Below are 20600 nucleotides of genomic sequence, written 5' to 3' on the forward strand. Positions count from 1 at the left end.
TCAAAATAAATAAAAATTCTAAGAGGTAAAACTTTTAGAAGGCAATGTAGGCGCAAATCTTCATGATCTTAAACTTGGCAAAAGATTCCTAGACATTAAATTCAAAGCATGAGCAATAACAGAAAAACTCACAAATTTGACTTCATTGGCTTGAAACATTTTTGTGAATTAAAGGATATTATCCATAAAATGAAAAGACATAATGGAATAAAATATTTTCAAATCACATCTAATGTGTTTAATATTGGGAATATATGAAAGGTCTCATGCTCAATTTCAAAAAGACAACCTAATTAGAAAGATGTGCAAAGAACCCGAGTAGACATTTCCACAGAGAACATATACACTTGGCAATAAGCACAGAAAAGATGCTCAGCTTCCATAGTCATTAATCATTTTGATGTACATCAAAACCACAATGACATAGAGTTTTACATTATAGGAGGACTGTACAGGCTCACAGAGAAAAAGACAAGTGCTTCTAAGTAAACATTTTTTTATTTTTTTCTTTAAATTTAAGCATTTGCCTCTCTTGGATTCTTGTTTATCATTACTCTTTAAATTTCATGGAATAAAGTTTGATGTCTTTCTCAAGAGGGATGCCAGTGTTGATAGTAATTATGAGTCTGTAAATGTGTCCAGTGAAAACACTGATGTGGATTAAGGCAGCCAGGCAAGAAACACTGTGGACTATTAGATACAACTCAGGAAAGTCTGATTCCAAACCGTCCTTATTGTGACTTTGCTTTGACTTCAGGATTCCTTAGAAATGTTTTCAATGTCTCTCAGTGACTTCTAGACGTCAGACTTGGGCTGCTCACACTGCTTAGATGAAAAAAAAAATAGAGTGTGCTAGTAATCACTGACATATATATATATGTGTATGTACATATATATATACATATATATATGTATATATATATGATCACTGATGTGAATCACTGATGATTCACAGACAGTGTTGAGAATATTGTCAAAAAGCATGTTGGTGCAGTTGAGCACTTGATAGATCATTACCATGGTCATTTATATATGAAGCTACACAACTATGCAGTGTCCTGTGAGCTTCCATCAAGCAGTCAAATCTACTTGTAGACTCTGGTTTACATTAAAAAAAGTCCCTTTGACATCTTTAAAAGCTAGACTTTCTTATATCTTCATTAAGATATGATCATCACCCCTAGTGCTTGTTGGGATGAACACTATTTCATGTCATACTACGTTTGTGTCCTCCCTCATATCCTTGAGTGGCTTTGCTTCTTATTCCTTAACCTTCAAACTCTAAAACATTTAAACTAATTCTAATGACTGCTCCATGATCCTCAAAGTTCAGCAGGAATATGTTGTAATAATATAACTTCTAATGGGGAAAATAGCCTAATTGTTACTCCCTTTAAAAGACTAGGACTCAGAAAAGACTTTTGTTCTCCCAAGAGTTTTCAGGAGAGAAAAAAATAGCCAATGAAGTATGTAAAATGTTTGTTACAGAAGATTCTGCTTTTTTGAACCAAACTGGGAGAAAGAAGTTTCAAAAAGAGTCCTCCATGGTAACTGTTGTAACTATTAGGACTTTTGTTGTATATATGTTGTAGCATATATAAGTTACATCCTAAGTAAGGAACCTAAATGTAAGTCTATGGTGACTTAACATTTCATGGAGACAAAACAGTTTTATTGACATGAAGTGTCTCTTACATCTCTCTGAATCCTTTTAGCTGTCATTATAATCAGTTTTTATATTTAAAAGAAAAAAATTAAAAGATTAGTTACATGTTTGAGATCTGTGCTCACATGGTTGATTTATTAGTAGAGTTTTGAGGTATCTTCTGATTAGCTTGTCTTTATATATTAACTATATGTGTTATCACTTTGTGTAATAATTTTCTGGTAGGTCTGGCTATGTTTTCTATTATATCTTTTATTACTGGGTCAAAATTTAACTCTTGCTTCTTTTAACAAGGTTTGAGTTAAACTCTTAGGGAGAAGTAGCTACAAAGGACACTTTGAAAGGTTACTATTCTTACTGCTCCCAGGTCTTATTAAATTAATTTATTGAGTTTGATATAGTATAGTTTTTAAAATTTACAAAGTCCTTTAAACTTTTATACAGAGTCTTAAAGTTTATAAAAACTATGCCATATATACTCAATTTTGTATATTGGTATAAAGCATTGCCAATAAAAGTAGACAAATATAATTAATTCTCAACCTTTCTGTAAGTAGTCTTCAGTTTTGTACACACCAATTCAATTATTTTACACCAGTACTAAAACTCAAATCTTTTAGATGTCCAAGAATTTGAATTCACAAAAGACTTGCATTTTCACACAATTATTTTTGTTGAGGGGAAAGGCAAGATTCGGACAACAGAATCCCAGCTTATTTCTATTTGTATAAATCAAGTCATTTAAATAAATGAATTGTGTGTGCTGACCTGGGCTACCAATGTGCTACTGGGGGTGTCTGAAAAAAAGATGTGCATGGTGGTGGAAGCAGAAAGAGGCATAAAGCGTATTGGAAAACTACCAAATGTCCCCTGCAAATGGGCCCTATTCAGAATCAGTAAGCGTATGATGAGTGAAGTGGTTTTGAATATCGCCTTTAGATTCCATGCTGTTACAAGGCCAGCCCTGAACATGGCAACTCTTATTTCCACACACAGTACCTCTTCACTCTCAATTTAACCCCAAAATCTGATGAACCCATTACTCCATACTTGATTTCATGGAACAAGGAGTAGATATAGTTACAAATGATCAGTCACAAGCCGTGAACCAATGCAGCAAGGCATTAACAATTCACACCATTTCGGTCCACTTGCTCAAGCAGAAGATGTGCCAGCATATTTAATGCACAGCTACTTCGTTCAGTTGAAGAAAAGGCATGACTCAGGCTGCATTTTCAAGCCAGAGAGGACTTTCTAAAATGTTGTACTTCCTAAGCCCCAGTGGTCTAACTCCCATCCATGTTTCAACAATTAAAATAACCAAGTGTCCAGTAAAGGGCATAACTTCTAAATCAAATTTGACTCAGGTAGAGCCAATATGACCCAAGAAATCTTCTCCTCTGGCATAGCCCATTTTGTTTGATCCTATCAAACAAATCAATGTCTCTTACAGAAGTATTCCACCACTACAACCCCCACAGGCAATATGCCGTTGGTTTAATGGGAGCACTGAAAACTAAAACAGCTGTGAATGATGGCTTTAAGTACAACAACTGCTTGCTTGTCATTTTGTTCAGTGGGAAAAAATTCCAAATTTGGTTAGGCATTGGTATTTAAGAAAATGACTACTAAATTCTTTCTCGTAAGTACCATAGTGACAATGAAATATGACATATAGCATATAAACAAGAGTACACAGCAGCTGTTGGAATGGGAACTCACTGATACAAATCAAACAAACCAAACAACACAGGAGACAGCTTCTTCACCATCATTCAGTCTTCCCAGAACATCATACTTTTGAGTGGTGCCTGATAATTGGTCTGAGGCCAGGGGTTTTCCAGCTGTTATCTAGCCAAAGGAAAGAGCATACACACACACACACACACACCACACACACACACACCTTGAATATCCCTTGACACTGTAACACAATCTTTGTAAGTATACCTCCTTGCCTAGGAGGCAGTCAAAGCTGGGCATCTTTCAAGAACCAAATTTGTTTTGTTCAGAGTCTTTTCAAGATAGGTCAACTTCATTTTAAAATACTCCATCTGTATTAGTGGGGAATTTTCAAATGTTTTAAAATTTCTAAACAATATCTTGCTCCAGGTGAGAAGTTTTGAGACTTGCAGCTTGTACCACAATGTATAAAGAAGTTTCTTTACATGTAACTGAACCCTGGGAAGTAATTTGCTTCTGTGGAAACATGAACTGTGACAAGTGTGGAAATTAAAATAATTTGAAAGTTAAAAATTTGTATATTTAATTGGCATAGAACTTAATTTTAAATTGGAAGCAAGATAGTAAAGTCTTTGGTTATTTCCTAAGATTGTTGAAAATAATTTTAAAAGCTTTCATAGTATTGTTCAAAGAGATTCTATGAATGAAAAATGTTGTTTCAGGAGAGAGTTGTATCTTCCCCAGGCATAAGTCTTAGACCATCCCAGTCTGTGTCTCAATTACGAATTCCATGATCTTTGTGGTTGCTCTTGAGAGGGATTTTTGGCTCCTTGTCATGTATTGCTTTCTTTGGTATTTTCAGGACCATTGTCCTGAAAAAAGTTTGAACTTTTTAACAGTGATGAGATGGTTTTAATGTGAGATCATCCTGACGTCCAAGATGCTTGTTTGTATGTTAACATGTGAACTCAGTGTGTTTGGAGGCCACAAAGGAAACTGCCTTTCTTCATTCAAATGCTTACTTGAGCTCAGTGCTGTATCGCTGTCCTGTTATTTAAACACCAATGTGTGCTTTTCCTTGCAGAAGCATGTTTTACACTGAGACACCATTTGTGATGGTTCACTAAGGGCTTTAACACCTAGTTGCTATATCTCATGATTTTTAACATAATGTTGATTTTCTCTATTATTCTCAAAGTAATGTTAGAAGGACAATTAAAATCATCATGCATGACCTGAGTATGCTTTGAGAAATCTGCTATGGTTATGCTTACCTGTCAAGCTTTTAGCATGTTGTAGGAAGCTGCAGGTTCTGAATTATTCGGTGCACCTGCATTGATGGTCTAAGATGCTATAAATGGCCTTCCACCGTGCATGAGAAGAGAAGAATCACTTCTTTTACTAAACTTAAAGACATCATGACCTAATATAGCAATTAGAATGATCTGTATATTCCACAATTTATATATCTATTTTAACCATAAGTCAACATAGTTATTATTTATTGAGTAAAGATAAAGTAAAACTACCCAAGCAAAACACAGTGATCTCAACTCCAAAGGGCTTGAGATTTAGTAGAGGAAGGAAATGGGAAGGGAGAAGATAAGGACTAATAGAAATAGAAGAATAGAATACTGTAGAAAGTATTAAGTAAGAGGCAATTATTTCTAAATAAATAACAAGGGAGATGATTTTTGAAGGATAAGGATATATTCATTGACAAAAAAATCAGGGGAGAAATACTGCAGATATCATGAAGGACAAACAGGACTTAAGGACATCTGACTTTTCACATCGTTGGCTTTGGTTAAATGTTCTATTGCTACCCACCATCCTCAATCTTACCTACTGAGATTATTAGTTATTTTTAAATTATTAAATTATTAAAATTATAAAACTATTACATTATTAAATTAATTATAAACTTTCAATCTACTTGAATAGATAACCTGAGACAAGAAGGCAAACATATTAAAATCTAGCTGCCACCTATATAGGTAGAAGTTTCTCCCTGGGCAGCTGGGCTTGTTCTGGGCAATACTTCTTTTTCCTAGTAACATGTAGTCTGACTGAAATGTAAACCCACCATAATTGTTAGACTAATTTTTATTTTACCTGAGATACGGAATCTATGCTTTAAGAAAATACAATCAAAGCAACTATCCATATGCTTTCTTTTAAGTGGTAGAAATAATACCAGCCTATGACTATATATATGCATATTGATAAATTTATGGGATGCTGGGCTTTTAATGCTCTTCAATATATAGGGTTGAAATCTTACTTAATGAAAACCCTGAAAGTAAAAGTTCTTATCTCCATCAAGTAAGTAGGAAGTTGGTAGAATAGCTGAGGTAAAGGCCTTCTACATGTGAAGGAATGCATATATGTAGCCTTGCACACCAACACTAACTGTCCATAAGATATCCTTCACTAGTGAGGCAATATTTCTAGGCAACACTTTGAAGAAGGTATATGGCTTGGAAGGACACAGGAAATAAAATCCCAGAGTTTGTTCCATTAACACACAGTTTATGCTCCTTTTTGAGGCTAAAGCATATCACTTGACCTTTCTAAATAATTGTACTAATTTCATGCACTTATTTATGGGACAAGATGAAGTTTTTCTATAGAAGAAGAGAAAAGACTAGTTTTACATGGAAGAAAATCATTGGTGAAGAAGCCTTCTGAAGGACTGGAATGGAGGAATGGGAAACTGTGGTCAGGATGTAGTAGATGAGAAAAGAATAAGCAAGCAAACAAACAATAGAGCTCCTAAGAAGCCAAGCCTGGTGGCTTACACCTGTAGTGCCAGCACTCAGGAGGCAGAGGCAGGAGCGCCAACAGAAGTTTGAGGCCAACCGGGTCTACCATGTGAGTTACTGGCAAGCCAAAGCTACATAGTGATACCTTGTCTTATAGCAGCAGCAGCAACAACAGCAAAACTGAAACCAACAACCAACTGAGCAAATATCTTATGAACACCAAAATACAGTGAAAAGCCAGTCCCCTCATTTTAAAAATCTATGGTGTGTTCTGAAAATTCAAGTGACTTTCAACAAATCAATTATTATTTTCATTTCAAACTGAGTCTTAGATTGACTCATCCCTCCCCCTGTTGTGGAGTGTTCTTACTTGTGCTGAATACATTTTATTTTCAACACTGCAGACAGACTGCTTTACACTTCTTTCCCGAGTATTTAGACTATCATTTTCTTCTGTTTTCTGTACCTCCCTGCTTAGTGGAAACACTGTTTGTTCTTGGATTGCGCTTTGTCTCCCTTTTCAAGATCATCAAAGTTACTAGTTTGAAGCGTCCCCAGAGAAAGAGCCTTCTAATCCCTGGTTCAGAGGCTAACCTTTATTAGTGCCCTCCTGGTTATAATGAGGCACTGCCTCCAGCAGGGAGAGGCTGGGATACTGAACAGATTATTCAACAAGTTCAGAGCAGATTCTGAGTTCCTTATACAGCCTGCTTGTGAATACCGCTTTCTTTGCTTTACTGTTTCTGGTTTCCATAGTTTTCCTAATGACGTAAACCATGTGGCGCATGGGAGCAATTTTCCACTCAATATCGGTTCTGGCACTTCGCTATACATTGAAGTCTAATTCCTTCCCCCCACCCCCACCCGCCGCCCCAAGTTGTAAATTTTTCTTAAATTGTTATGGAGATTACTAATTCTGAAAACAGTCATTTTGTGCTAGAAAAATCGGGGAAATGCTCTTTTGAAATCCTTTGGGCCGGTATTAAGAGCTTGAAAATTATTTTGTGATGGGTGCAGATGAATCTCGCAGAATTTTCTCAGATTTAAAGTAGAGGTTAATTCTAGTATCTAAATCTTTGAAATTTATCTCCTTGCTTCCTAATTTAGCTCACTTAAAAAGATTAACGCCTACACTGACTACTACAAGTAATGCTTTGCAGGATTCAGAAGTGTACCTGAAAGAGTGACGATACAGTTAGAGCTGTAGAAATCAACCAGATACATGGCGATCTATGGACATTGTGTCAGCAGACTGAAAATGCTGATGGTTTCAAACTGTGCTTAGTTGTGTAAAACTCTTTTCAAAATCGACTTGTCTTACCCATTTTATTTTGAAAGATTGAAGACTCTAAGTCCTATTTCTTTCTTACTATTTCTTTTATAGTACATACAATGTCATATATATGGCATAGAAAGTGTAAGGTGCTTAAGTGTACTTAAAATCTCTAGGGAAAAGTAGTTGCTGTGAGTGTTGAAGACTGGGCTTGATAGAATTTCAGGAGTTAGTTTCTCAGACTGAATGACCAAATTCATGCATGCATCTGCTGTCACCACATTACATTCTTTCTTTTTTTTAAAAAAAATTTTCCTGACAGCAGTAGAAAATCTTAAAAACTTTGTCTCCAATATTCTCCCAAGCAATGAACACTAGAATTTTAAGCTGTGCTTTGATAGTGAGTTGGAGACCACAGTGTCCTAAAATGCACGATTTCTTAACTAAGAGTAAGATTTAGCAGAACACTAGTAGCAAACCTATTTGCATAACTCAGCCTCTCAGTAGCTCAGCTGAGCTTAATTGTTATTCAGTTTCCGAATTGTAATGCTAGGCCTCTCTGGATAAAATACACAACATGTAACATAACCAAGGGCACAGATCTACTTTCTTTGCTTGTGATCTACTTATTTTTTTTCTAGCAGAAATATGTGTAAGAATTAAATAGTCAAGATTTATATCTCTTCACATGTTTATATTTGGGATATATACATATTTCTATGACAAAGTGTATATGTATAAAGTGTACATATATACATTTAAGTAAAGACCATGAAAGTGATTGTATCTATTTTTTTCATGGCCCAAAATTTTGTTATTTATTTCTAGTTTTTCAGAGAAAAATTAAAGTTAGAAAAATATTAGCTAGTTGCCGTTCCTTTTGGGTATTTTACACTATAAAGACTTTATGAGCTAATTGTGTGAAAAAGTGTATAAACATGTCTGGCAAGTCCACATGGATATTACATTACAGGCCCACAAGTAAATATCTTTATATGTTTACAAAATTCCTGCTGGCATAGCATTCCTAAATCTACCACTAACTTATATATTCTGGGTACTTGGAAACACAAAGGTATGAGAAAATCCTTGCTTAACATTCTCCCCTCTTATATTTAAACAGTCTTCAACCTGTTTCATGGGTTGAATGAATGTCAATGACAGCCTGGGATGGGAAGGCTTATAAAGGTGAGGATTATGTCTTATGAATAATTTCCAGATGTGATTTTTTGGGCCCACAGATTCCTCTACAGGAAACGATACACAGAAGCAACATGGATCTTACAGTTTTATCAGGACAATGCAAGTAGCTTTCGGCAAGGCTGGTTCCAACTCATCTGTGATAAATGAGAAGATAAGGCAATCAGTGCACACCATGACACTCCGTGCAGCTAGTTAGGCACACTTCAGAACTATTCAGGTGTGCCCACAAAGCTTATGAGACTTGCATGGGGGGTGTTGCAATATAAATACATCCTTCATGGTGGTCACTGGTAATGCAGGAATTGCCTCTCTCAGACTTAACCCAGGTCAGACATAAATAATAGACGTTAAGAGTTAGCTCTGGTTTTGAGGCTGCATTCCAGGCAGTGTATCTCAGTTGGGTCAAAGGAATTTTCTCCTTTCTTCTCTCCAATAGTTCCTGTGCTTGAAAAATGCCTGCAAGATTCCCTCACACCTTTGCGGGGACCACTTTGGGTCTCTAAGGGAGAAGGTTTCAGCCCCTCGGGTGCTAAGATGTACATCCAAGGAGTTCTTGGGGCCTTGTATCCACGATTAAAGTCTGCAAAAAATTATTACAAGCAGGTGAGTCATCCTTCAAAAATATAATACCTTATCATATATATATATATATATATATATATATATATATATTTCCAGATGTATTTGGTCCTATAGATGCAATGTTTGGCACTGTGTCATAAAAGAACTGTGACATGTATTTTGTGAGCTCAGTGGCTGTAAGGGAGCCAAAATGCTTCTGGATTCTAAAGCCTGTGATAATGGGGCTAATTTTGTCTGTCTTTTGGTATAGAATGTCATAGGTCTCATCTTTTCTTGCTGTTTACTCTGTAAAGTAAAAGCAGATCTTTATGTGGAAATTCTAGAGTCAATTATACTAGAGAAGAAAATTAATGGATTCCCACTCCTCTGAAGGCTTAGACCCCTTGTATTTTTTTCTCCTGGTGTAAACTCAGCTCACTATTGTAGAAATGGGTCTGAAACCAAATCAAACTCTAGAGAAATGAACTGTGAATTAACTTCATCTCAAGAGTTACTTACTTCACTCATACCTATTTAACTTGTATATTTTAGGATCCAAAGAATTAGTTGAATTAATGTATTTGGACTAAATTAAACTAGATTTTGCCTTTTAATATCTGTATTCATTCTATAGTTGTATATTTATGTACGTGTGTGTGTTTATAAAGACAAATATTTTTGTAGTTACTTTTGGGACACTTGATTTAATTAAAGAAGGATTTATATTGTAAATAGAATGTTGCAATTTTGATAATAAAAAAGAAGTTGTAACAAAAAAAACCCTCCCTCTTAGACTTAAGTGAAGCCAACCGTTTCCCCATATTAAATAAGGTTTACATTGTGAATTCTGAACTTCCATTTTAGAACTTGGCTCATTATCTCAGGCCACAGGCTGCTGAAAATGAATATTTTGAAAGCATCTCACCATTCTTTGCATATAGAGAGGAAGGGGAGGGGTGGGCTTGAAATGAAAGTCTTGGTGTTCACACAGCGCCTCCTGCTGTCTGCTTGGAAAAGAGCAACTCATGATATATGGAAGAAGTTCATCACAGCCTTCAGAACTTCCAAGGGCGTCTCAGAGAAACTTTTATAGAGGAAGCACATTTGGTTTGCTTTTTAATTAATTTCAGTGAACCAGAGAAGATTGATAACTACTATAGATAATTTGACTAAAAATTCAAACTTCTTTATGTCTTAGGCTATCAAATACAAAAACCAGTATAACTGGGCTATTGTGTTTAACTTAGTTTACATTTAAATACTAATGTTCAGCATATAATGACATCCTAAGATGGATTACGATTTGCTGAATTGCTTATTTGCTGTTGTATAATTTGGTTCCACTTACTGGAGGGTTTAAAGTTGTTTAAAGCTTTAAAAGCATATTACCTTTTTCCAATGCAAGAAATACACCGATTAAATAAAATCTGGAGACAAGCACTTTCTGTTGGAAGTGAGGGCTGGAGAGACTGAGGACATCTGGACAGTGGTGGCCTCTCTAAACACTGCCACTCTAAACACTGAAACATTAAACTGGCATTAAACATGAAATTTAAGAATTCAGTATATTATGGGAAAATGCCTTGAGAATTGCTGCTTTGTTTTAAAGATTGCATTACTCAAAATGATAATAAATATGTTTTATTAAATTTTAAATGTAAACATGAGCAAACATGTTAAGCTTCACATTATAGATAAGTTTTATAGTAAAGTATACGTAAAGGCAAGGAGAATAACATGAATTTGCAACAATTTATATCATCGTGTTTAATTATATATTATTTTGTCTCTTTTCCATGGCTTGAATGCTTTAAAAATTCACTATAGTGGTACTGTTACAATGTCACCATGGGCCAAGCATTAAACCTGACAATATCTTTATTTTATGAGTAGGAGTTCCTATCAAATGTTCCCCTCAGCATTAATGAGCTTTATTCAAACGGCATTACTTCATTTGACCTTCCAGAAAGCCGTTTTTATGTAGTGCTCTGTCTAACCATGTTAAGGAATCATTAGACAGGTGACATGTGGATGAACAATGGTTCCTATTTTGTTAACAAATCTTGAGTTTATAAAATTGTAGGACTGTATTACCTCTTGATATCATTTCCATTTACTCTGCTTCTGACATCCCATGTGAAAACTATGTTGTTTGGTTAAATATAGTGAGTTTAAAATTTTGAGATTATCAAAGGAACTTCTCTTAAAAAATGTTATTCTCTAACTTTAAAAGAAAAGTCAGGGCTACTTGTTTTGTATTTATGAACCTATTCATTTTTTCATTTTAAGCTTTAGCTTGGCTATTATAGCATGCAGCTGAAGTTACTTATGGTGGTCTTAAATATATACTGTTTTGTGTGTACTAAAATGAGATATTATATTTAGGACAGCTTAAAGTCACTTAGTCTTGCATTTACCACATGTATTTCCTTAAGAGTAGAAACATCTTAGAACTTAGAACTGAGAGCTAAGCAGAATCTGCTTAATTGGTAATCTTTGGAACAGCATAACCGCTTTCTGATGAAATGTAGTTAACACTTTCATCAGGGCCAGCTCCAACTCATTAGCATTCTTGTTATGTTCTAGTGCTGTTGGTGGGGGTGTTGGAGTAGGAATGCCATTGTGTCGAGTTCCAGTGTTTGGGGACAAACACTGCTGTGGAAGGAACGTGTGAAAAGGCCACAGTCTTGTCAGTGAATGAGCAAGGCTGTGCTTTCTGCCTGCTTCAAGCAGGGAAGCTGTCATTCATGGCTAACACAGCCAAACAGAGGCCAAAACACAAGGCTGCACTACCTTTTAAAATGATATTAGCGACTTTTAAACGCGATCTTCTTTATTTATGATCCTACACAGAGCTTTAGTTGCTGTCAGTAAACAAAATATGCCCGTCTGTTCAGAAATACTGTAAAAATGAAACCGTCCATGGAAGTGTGCCAGGCAGCTACAGTAATTAGGGCTTGGAATAGCTGGTCGGCAGTGTGCAGCACAAACATGATTGGGGGAAACTTCATCTCTGGAAGCCACTTGTCTCCCTGATTCGGACACTTTCTTTTCAGCTCCCACAACTAACAAGAGTCCTAGAGAGTTTTACATAATTAATATAGCACTTTGTCTTTTATTAAAAATATCATTTTGAAAGGGTTCATAAACTCTCGGTTTCAATCATTTAAAATGTTAATGACCCGTTTCAGTTGTTAAGAGCTTGTACAATCACTCCTGAGTGTCAGACAGGAACCAAGGAAATGGCTGCTCCACCCTGCTAACTGAGGGACTCCTTAACTCTGGGCTTGCAGCCACTGCTGTAGGACACAGATGCTTTAACTTGTGACTGTGAAATCCTACTCTTACATTTTTAGCATCTTGGAAAAGAGTGATCAACTTCTAGTTAAATTTTATCATATGCAAAACAAAATGAATAAACAAAAACCCTCACCCATTTCCTACAATCTGGAGGCATTTCCTAAACTTCACCCGAATAACTGAAACACATAAACAGTTTCTTTTTTTCGTCTGAAAATGCAGGAAAGCATTTTATTTCTTTAGTTTTATTTTGAAAATGAGTGCTTGGGTTATTTATATTAGCTCATTACTTAGTCAAGTTTGTTGAAAACTATAATTTTGGTCTGGGTGATTTAAATATTTTTGTATGTACTTTTTAAAGGAAAACTAATTCAAGCAAAGTAACCTTTGTCAGTGTGTTTATATGCATTTTTAAAAAGATTAATATTTGAGGCACTGAGTTGAGAAATCCAGACATTGAGTTTCTTTTTAAAAACTTAGATTTCACTATTTAAATTACAGCTATATTGTGATTTTGTTTTATGAGTATATTATTAAATAAGGAAATAACCAGATAATTTTAGTATATGCAGATTTTGGAGTTCAAAGTTGAAATATATCTTATTAATATCCAAATTAAGATTTTCATAATCTTCTAGATTTAAAAAATTTATAAGTTAAAAGTGAATGACTTTACCCACACTTTCAATATGCTTTATAATTATATATTAAATACAACAATATCATTCTCATCAAAAAAAGATCCAAAATATACATGAGTTGAATTTAGCACTGGCAGAAAATTGTTTGTTGCAAAAAGAGAAGAGAATTTAATATATTATTTTCATAACAGAAGTGCTTAAAACCTGTTTTTTTTAAACTTCTTTGTTTAAGGTCAATTAAAATCTTTGTTAGTCTTCATCTCACTAAGATGCTAAGCATTTTTGTTTCACCCTTTACACTGCATGTATTGACCACAGCAAATCAAGTGCAGCCTTATCTCCAGTTAGCCTTTCTGGGATGAAACTCAAAATGTTTGGCTTATGAACAACCTTCTTAATGTCCTTTGAAATCGCTGATGGCAGTTTCTAATCCCCAAGCATAAGCCACTATTGTGCCTATGAGAACAGAGTGGTGTCATTTTGAAAGTGTAAAACTATTTTAAGGTTCTGATAAGGAATTTTCTTTAGCATATTAGATTATTCGCAGATTCCAGTGACTGTTGATTTCCCCCTGAAACCAAGCTGCATTCTAGTTACTTGAAGTATTTTAAGAACCTTAAACTTGTGTCTTTTTCTATGTGCCATGCTTTGAGCCGGCCTAACATCAGTTAAATGAAGTGAAAATTGCATTCTTGTCTTGATAGAGATGAAAATGGATTTCTGGTCATGAAATAGATGTAGTTGTCACTTTTTAAAAAAGGTGTCAGCAGTTTGCTTCAGCGAGTAAGGTGCCAATTCAGTATGGCAGTAAACTTGTGATCTGAGCAATCAATAAAAGGCTTCAATAACTTCTGCTTCATTACACTTATAATCAGAGGCTATAGATCCACGGCACATAAAACGTTGATAAAGAGGATATGTGGGCATCGACTGGGACAATTTGGTGGAAGTACAGTAAGTGCAATATTGCCATCTAGAGTTTGTGCATAGGTAATTATTATAGAGGGGGGAATGGGCATGGAATAAGACACAAAGTGATACTGAAATACTTTTTATTTCCTGTCATTTATCTGTGACACATTTATCTTCATGGAATGTTCCATTTGATTTGTCATAAAGCAGTTAGGTCAGAAGGGAAATTTTCAAATCTGTATTTTTCTCTAATTCTTTTAGAATTATATGACCAAATGTCAAATGTGTATCCCTAGCCCCACACTGGACTTTTTACCATGAAAATTCTTTAAGTAACTCACTTTGGGGGAGGGGGAGGAGTAATTTTGATGTGACAATACAGTTATACAAAAACAGAGAAGTTTAATGGCATCTCAGTTGGTTGCTTCTCAAGCAAGACATTGCCTTTGTTAATTTGAAACACCCATTCAGAATTAAGAAGCCAGCTTCCCAAATACATTTAATCTGAAAGCTATAAGACTTATGTAAAGAACATAGACTTCCCTGCTTATATATTTATCTATGAGCAGTCTAATGATGTATGGGTTCCATCTGGAGATTGGCTAAGACTATTTTTTCATTTTCATGTTATAGCAATATTTATCACCTTATTTTTCCTGATAAAAATACTTAAATTGTTTCATAACATGTTTTGCAAGAAAGAATATGGAGGTTGTTTTTAAATGAAGCATTACTGAATCATTTCTCCATCTGAAGTTGTGGCCGCTTCACTGAAAAGTTTATAACAATTTGTTTTTTAAAGAGTTTATATACTTAATCCAGGTACAATAACTTCCTATGCCTGTGGATTGATTTAGTAAGAAATCCAATGGGGGAAGTTCTCACTTCTCCTACTTTTTTGCTATATCATATATATGTGACACACATTCTCTGGGGAGAATAATTTAGCATTAGGATATGAGCAGTGCATTTAAAACATGCCGCTTCATGTTTTGTGTTTTCTTATGCCTGTGTGTAAATTCTACAACAGAAAAAAACAGAAATGAGTATAATGTCATTTTCATTTACCAACCACAATTTTGTCTCAAATATCACATTGTATTGTCTCTGCATTTAACTTGTGATAATTGCTAGAGATATATAGCTTATTTCCAAATTCATAGTCATACTGAGTAGAAAATATTTCATTTGCAATATCCTAAATAAGTTGAATAAAGTAAATCCAAATCCCTGAGAAACTTTTCCTTGAATTTCTCAGCCACATGCAGGTGGTATTATTGCACGCAACTTTTCAGAAATGATGGTAAATTTTACAGAGTTACAGCAGCAAAGTGAAGGAGTGTGCTTGATAGATTTCCTGAACCGTTTCCACACACACAGGTATTATTTGTAAGAAAACAATCATGCCCAGCCTTCAGCTGGTTAGAGAGGGCACAGCATTCTATCTTCACCTGACATCCTAGCTGTTCCACCAACATCCTGGGGCCCTGTCTTCCGCCCCTCCTTCCAAAGTAATAATGCTCGCCCAGAGTCTGTGTGAATGGACAAGAATATGAATTTTTTGTTGTTGTTGTTCTTTTGAAGGACTAAAATGGTATTGAAGGCACCTTCTTAGCAGGAAGAAAACCACCTCTCTTGATAATTGTCTTGTAGTTTCTGTTGCTATTCATATGCATTAATACTGTGAGTGATTGCTAGTTAATTATCATTGATTATTAAGAAGTCTGACAAGTTATTAAAGAGATTCCTTTTCTCCATTTAAAAATATTTGAAATTTCATTTTACATTCCAACCACAATTTTCCCATCCATTCCTCCTCCCGCCCCCTTGCCTTTTACTACCCATCCCCCCCAGCACCCCCCACCCCCAGTCTATTCCTCCTCACAGGTAAGGGCTCACATGAGGAGTCAACATAGTCTGGCACACTAGGTTGGGGCAGAGCCACGCCCCTCTCCCATGCATTAAGGCTGAACATGGCATTCCACCGTGGGGCGTGGGCTTCAACAAGCTAGCCCTACTGCCAGGGGCCCCTCAGCTAATTTAAACTTAACAACTGGAGAGATTCCTTTGTTGTTGATTTTGTTGTTGCTATTATTCTATGAGGAAGGGTCTTACATAGCCCAAACTGGCTTTAAATTCTGCAGGTAACTGAGGATGACGTTGAACTCCTGATTCTCCTGCATTCATCCATGAGTGCTGGAATTATAGGTATGCACCGCTATGCCTAGCTTTATAGGGAGAATCTTAAGTGGAAACATTTTTTGGGATTATTGTCTTTACTCATTTAATTCAGCAACAGACATGATTTCCTTCTCACCTGTTGGTAATAAACACCCATTGTTACAACCCCAACCTTTAACTTGATGCAACCCAGACTCAATTGGGAAGATGGAACCTTGAGGAATTACTTTCATTGGATTGGCTTTTGGCCACATCTGCAAGGCATTTCTTAAATGCAAATTAATGTAGGTGGGCTCAGCCCCCAGTAGGCAGCACCATTTCTAGGCCTGAGCTGTATGAGAAAGTTAGCTAAGGAAGCCAATAAACAGTGTACCTCCATGCTCTGCTTCAGTTCCTGACCCCAGGGTCCTCTTTTGCTCCTGCCTTGGCTTCCCTTGATGGTGGACTGTTTGAGGATTCATAAACCAAATAAACCCCTTTTTCCTCCAAGTGGCTTTTGATCAGGATTTTTTTTATTACAGTAACAGAAATCAAACTAAGATGTTCACCTTACAACAAATAGCTGACTTTCAAATAATACACCACACACACACACACACACACATACACACACACACACATACATATGTAATAAAGATGGAAATGAATATAACAATGATTTTTATCTAATTTTCTAAAGCATAATCATCTATGGAGAGAACATAGAAATAATTAATGTATCAATATTTAATATATGCCACTGAGAAGTAAATGTTGAACCATCAGAGAAGCATATTACAAATAAAAGGCAGAGTTATGATCAGAAATCTCATGACTGACAGCCTGTAGGTGAGTGCATACTGGAGAGTGGTATAGGATGAGCATCCCCTTCCTGAGATATTTAGAGAGTGGTATAGGATGAGCATCCCCTTCCTGAGATATTTGGAGAGTGGTATAGGATGAGCATCCCCTTCCTGAGCTATTTGGAGAGTGGTATAGGATGAGCATCCCCTTCCTGAGATATTTGGAGAGTGTATAGGATGAGCATCCCCTTCCTGAGCTATTTGGAGAGTGGTATAGGTTGAGCATCCCCTTCCTGAGATATTTGGAGAGTGTATAGGATGAGCATCCCCTTCCTGAGCTATTTGGAGAGTGGTATAGGATGAGCATCCCCTTCCTGAGATATTTGGAGAGTGTATAGGATGAGCATCCCCTTCCTGAGATATTTGGAGAGTGGTATAGGATGAGCATCCCCTTCCTGAGATATTTGGAGAGTGGTATAGGATGAGTATCCCCTTCCTGAGATATTTGGAGAGTGTATAGGATGAGCATCCCCTTCCTGAGCTATTTGGAGAGTGGTATAGGATGAGCATCCCCTTCCTGAGATATTTGGAGAGTGGTATAGGTTGAGCATCCCCTTCCTGAGCTATTTGGAGAGTGGTATAGGATGAGCATCCCCTTCCTGAGATATTTGGAGAGTGGTATAGGATGAGCATCCCCTTCCTGAGATATTTGGAGAGTGGTATAGGATGAGCATCCCCTTCCTGAGATATTTGGAGAGTGGTATAGGTTGAGCATCCCCTTCCTGAGATATTTGGAGAGTGGTATGGGATGAGCATCCCCTTTCTGAGATATTTGGGACTGAAACTGATTTAGACTTCAGACAGTTCTGGATTTTTTAATATATGAACATAGACAACAAGATATCTTGGGAGTAGGCCTCAAATTTGAACACTGAAATGCACCAGTGTTTCATATACAATTCATACAGATAGTCTAGAAGGAACACTTATACAGCACTTGTAGGGCATATACATGTTGACTGTGAACTATGGAGAGTGGATTTTTCTGCCTGTGATGTTTTTCAGCACTCAGAATGTCTTAGAGTTTAGAATATTTCTTGTTCATAGTTTTGAATAAGGTATGTTTAACCTTCACTCTCCTCATGTGGTCTTAACTCGGAAAGGAATTAAAATCTGAGAAAGTGAGAATTCAGCTTTTCAGTATCACTGACCACATTTCAAGTGCTTGGTAGCTGCATTACCACTTGGAATTTCGATTGGACAATGCTGTTCTCAAGGAAAGAAATTGATGCTGATATTCCACATGTGGTTCTGGCACTGATCACTCTTTCCACAAGTAACAAAATAGTGGTAAGTCATCTAACATTCATAATTAAATTCAGTGTTGTGGTTGAGTAGACGTTACTGTTTGAATCTGGAATGTCCCCCAACATGATCATGTTCTGTATACTCTGTACTGTATTCTCCAGTAGGAGGCATTATTTTGAGAGGCTGTGCAATGTTGAGGAGGTGAGCCCCGTTGATCGACAGGGTCGGTCTTTGAAGGTGATCCTCAGCGTTTTCTCTGTTTCTTGGTTTACCATGGTGTGAACAGTTTCCAGCACATTTCTGGTGCCTTCCTTACAATGCCATACTCACCAGGCTGGCTGCAACCACAAGATTAAAATAAATCCTCTCAAGTAGTTTGTTAGACATTGTTGGCACAGTCATACGAAAGTAACAAAGACAATAAATACATCATTCTAGTCTTCCTTCACAAACAAGATCAAACAGAAATCAGGCAAACATACCACAATTGTTGCAATTTATTTGCTATCTAGTCATCAAGTAGACACATCTTTATGCTCTTCAGTGTCTCTGAGAATCCTATAATGAACTTACAGTGTGACACCTTTAGAGACTATGACTTTACTAATCATAACTTACTTTGCCTTTTTTGGTTGGTAAAGATCTCCCATTTACCCCCCCCCCAAAAGTAATGACTAGAGAAACAAACCCAGTTTACTTGTTGAGGTCTCCTTCTGTTTCATGTGTGTTCATACTAGGAATTAGCAATATGCATGCAGGAAAGTTCAATGTTTTGCCTTTGGGAGCTTGCATTCATGTTTTATTGACAAAAATATCTATGAGAAACTTGGAAGAAATATAAGTGTTAGTATATAAGTGTTAAAATATATGATTTGAGATGTTATGTATTATGGAAACTTACATAAAGGAAAAAATCAGTGCAAAACTAGAATCAAGGAATTCTGAAGTTGAAATTAACTTTAGATGCCAAGTAATTTCAATTATCTCATTTTATAGATGATAGCACAATAATAAATTTTACTTCATTAGGTTGTTGAGAGAATTAAATAATGTGCATAAAACTCATAATACTATACCTGGAATATAGTTAGTACAGAATATGGTTAGTAAGGATTAGCCACACTTATCAGCTTTAGTGTTGACACTGTGGTTAAAGTAACTGAGACCAAGGCAGTAAAGTACTTACATGAGGTGAGACTGGTAATGGTCAAATGACTTGTTGTCACTTTTAGAGTAGCAAGGGAGGAGAAGAGGGTTGGAAATGAAGATACAGATAGCCATGGCATGGAGACCATGGTAGGTAAGGTATTTCCAGACACATTATACTTTGACATAAGAAGATATCTGTGAGCTGGGCGGTGGTGGCGCACGCCTTTAATCCCAGCACTCAGGAGGCAGAGGCAGGCGGATCTCTGTGAGTTCGAGGCCAGGCTGGACCGATAGCCTCCAAAACAATACAGAGAAACCCTGTCTCGTAAAAACAAACAAACAAAAAAAAAAACAACAAACAAACAAAAAAGAAGATATCTGTGACCTTTGCAGATAATGAAAACTTACAGCAAATAAAGTTAGAGGAATAGTTTATGTTGAAGCAATAAGGGTAGTGTAGAAATAAGCCTCTTCAAGGATGAGAACCATCTACCTTTCAAAGGTTTTGTGGCATAGTAAATAAAAAATGTCAAAACAGCATATATTTTACATGATTATACTTAAAATTAATTCTATCAAGAAAATTTCTTAATATAATTATATATAATTGCTCAATTTATATAGTTAACTAAAATATTTATAAAGATAATTGATTTATAACCTGTGTAGTTGGCATATTGTTTGTGATGGGTAATGCTTTAGAGTAACGACTTCAGTTTTATTATCACTGTATCTTCGGGTGTTTGTTAGTCAGGGTTCTCTAGAAGAACAGAACTGATAGAATGAGTCTATATTTATTAAAAGGGAATTGGTTTTTTGTTTTAAAAGAAAGGCCATGGGCTGTGGTCTGGCTAATCTGACAATGGCTGTCTCACTACAGAAAGGCCCAAGAATCCAGTAGTTGTTCAGCTGGGTGTCTCATTTCTCATCTTGTCTTCAGTCAACATGGGAATCCCAAAGAAGTAAATTATAATACCAGTGAAGAAATGCATCTCCAACAGGATAGATGAACTTGCCAGTGAGAGTGAGGGCAAGTTAACAAACAGCAAAAGCTTTCTTGGCTCATGTTCTTTGATGTGGGCTACCACCTTGGTATGGTGTGCCCAGTTTCTTGGGTTTTAGTTGATTTTAGATGTATTCAAGTTGACAATAATGATGAGACACCACTGTATAATT

The 20600-nt window shown here is 36.1% G+C and overlaps 1 protein-coding gene across 13 annotated transcripts in view; it reads left to right on the forward strand.

The window, feature by feature from the left end:
- Positions 1-20600, forward strand: part of Dcdc1 (doublecortin domain containing 1) — a 414546-nt gene that overhangs the window by 73618 nt on the left and 320328 nt on the right. For all 13 annotated transcript variants that reach the window (XR_005877304.1, XM_040745964.1, XM_040745975.1 and 10 more), the window contains one exon: positions 9027-9193. Coding sequence is in view for 12 of the 13 variants with exons in the window: in XM_040745964.1 (XP_040601898.1) it covers positions 9027-9193 (167 nt within the window). In the remaining variant the exon portion in view is untranslated. The remainder of the gene's footprint in view (positions 1-9026; positions 9194-20600) is intronic.

This window comes from Mesocricetus auratus, unplaced genomic scaffold (genome assembly GCF_017639785.1).
Source record: "Mesocricetus auratus isolate SY011 unplaced genomic scaffold, BCM_Maur_2.0 Super-Scaffold_100004, whole genome shotgun sequence".
NCBI classification, from domain to species: Eukaryota; Metazoa; Chordata; class Mammalia; order Rodentia; family Cricetidae; genus Mesocricetus; species Mesocricetus auratus.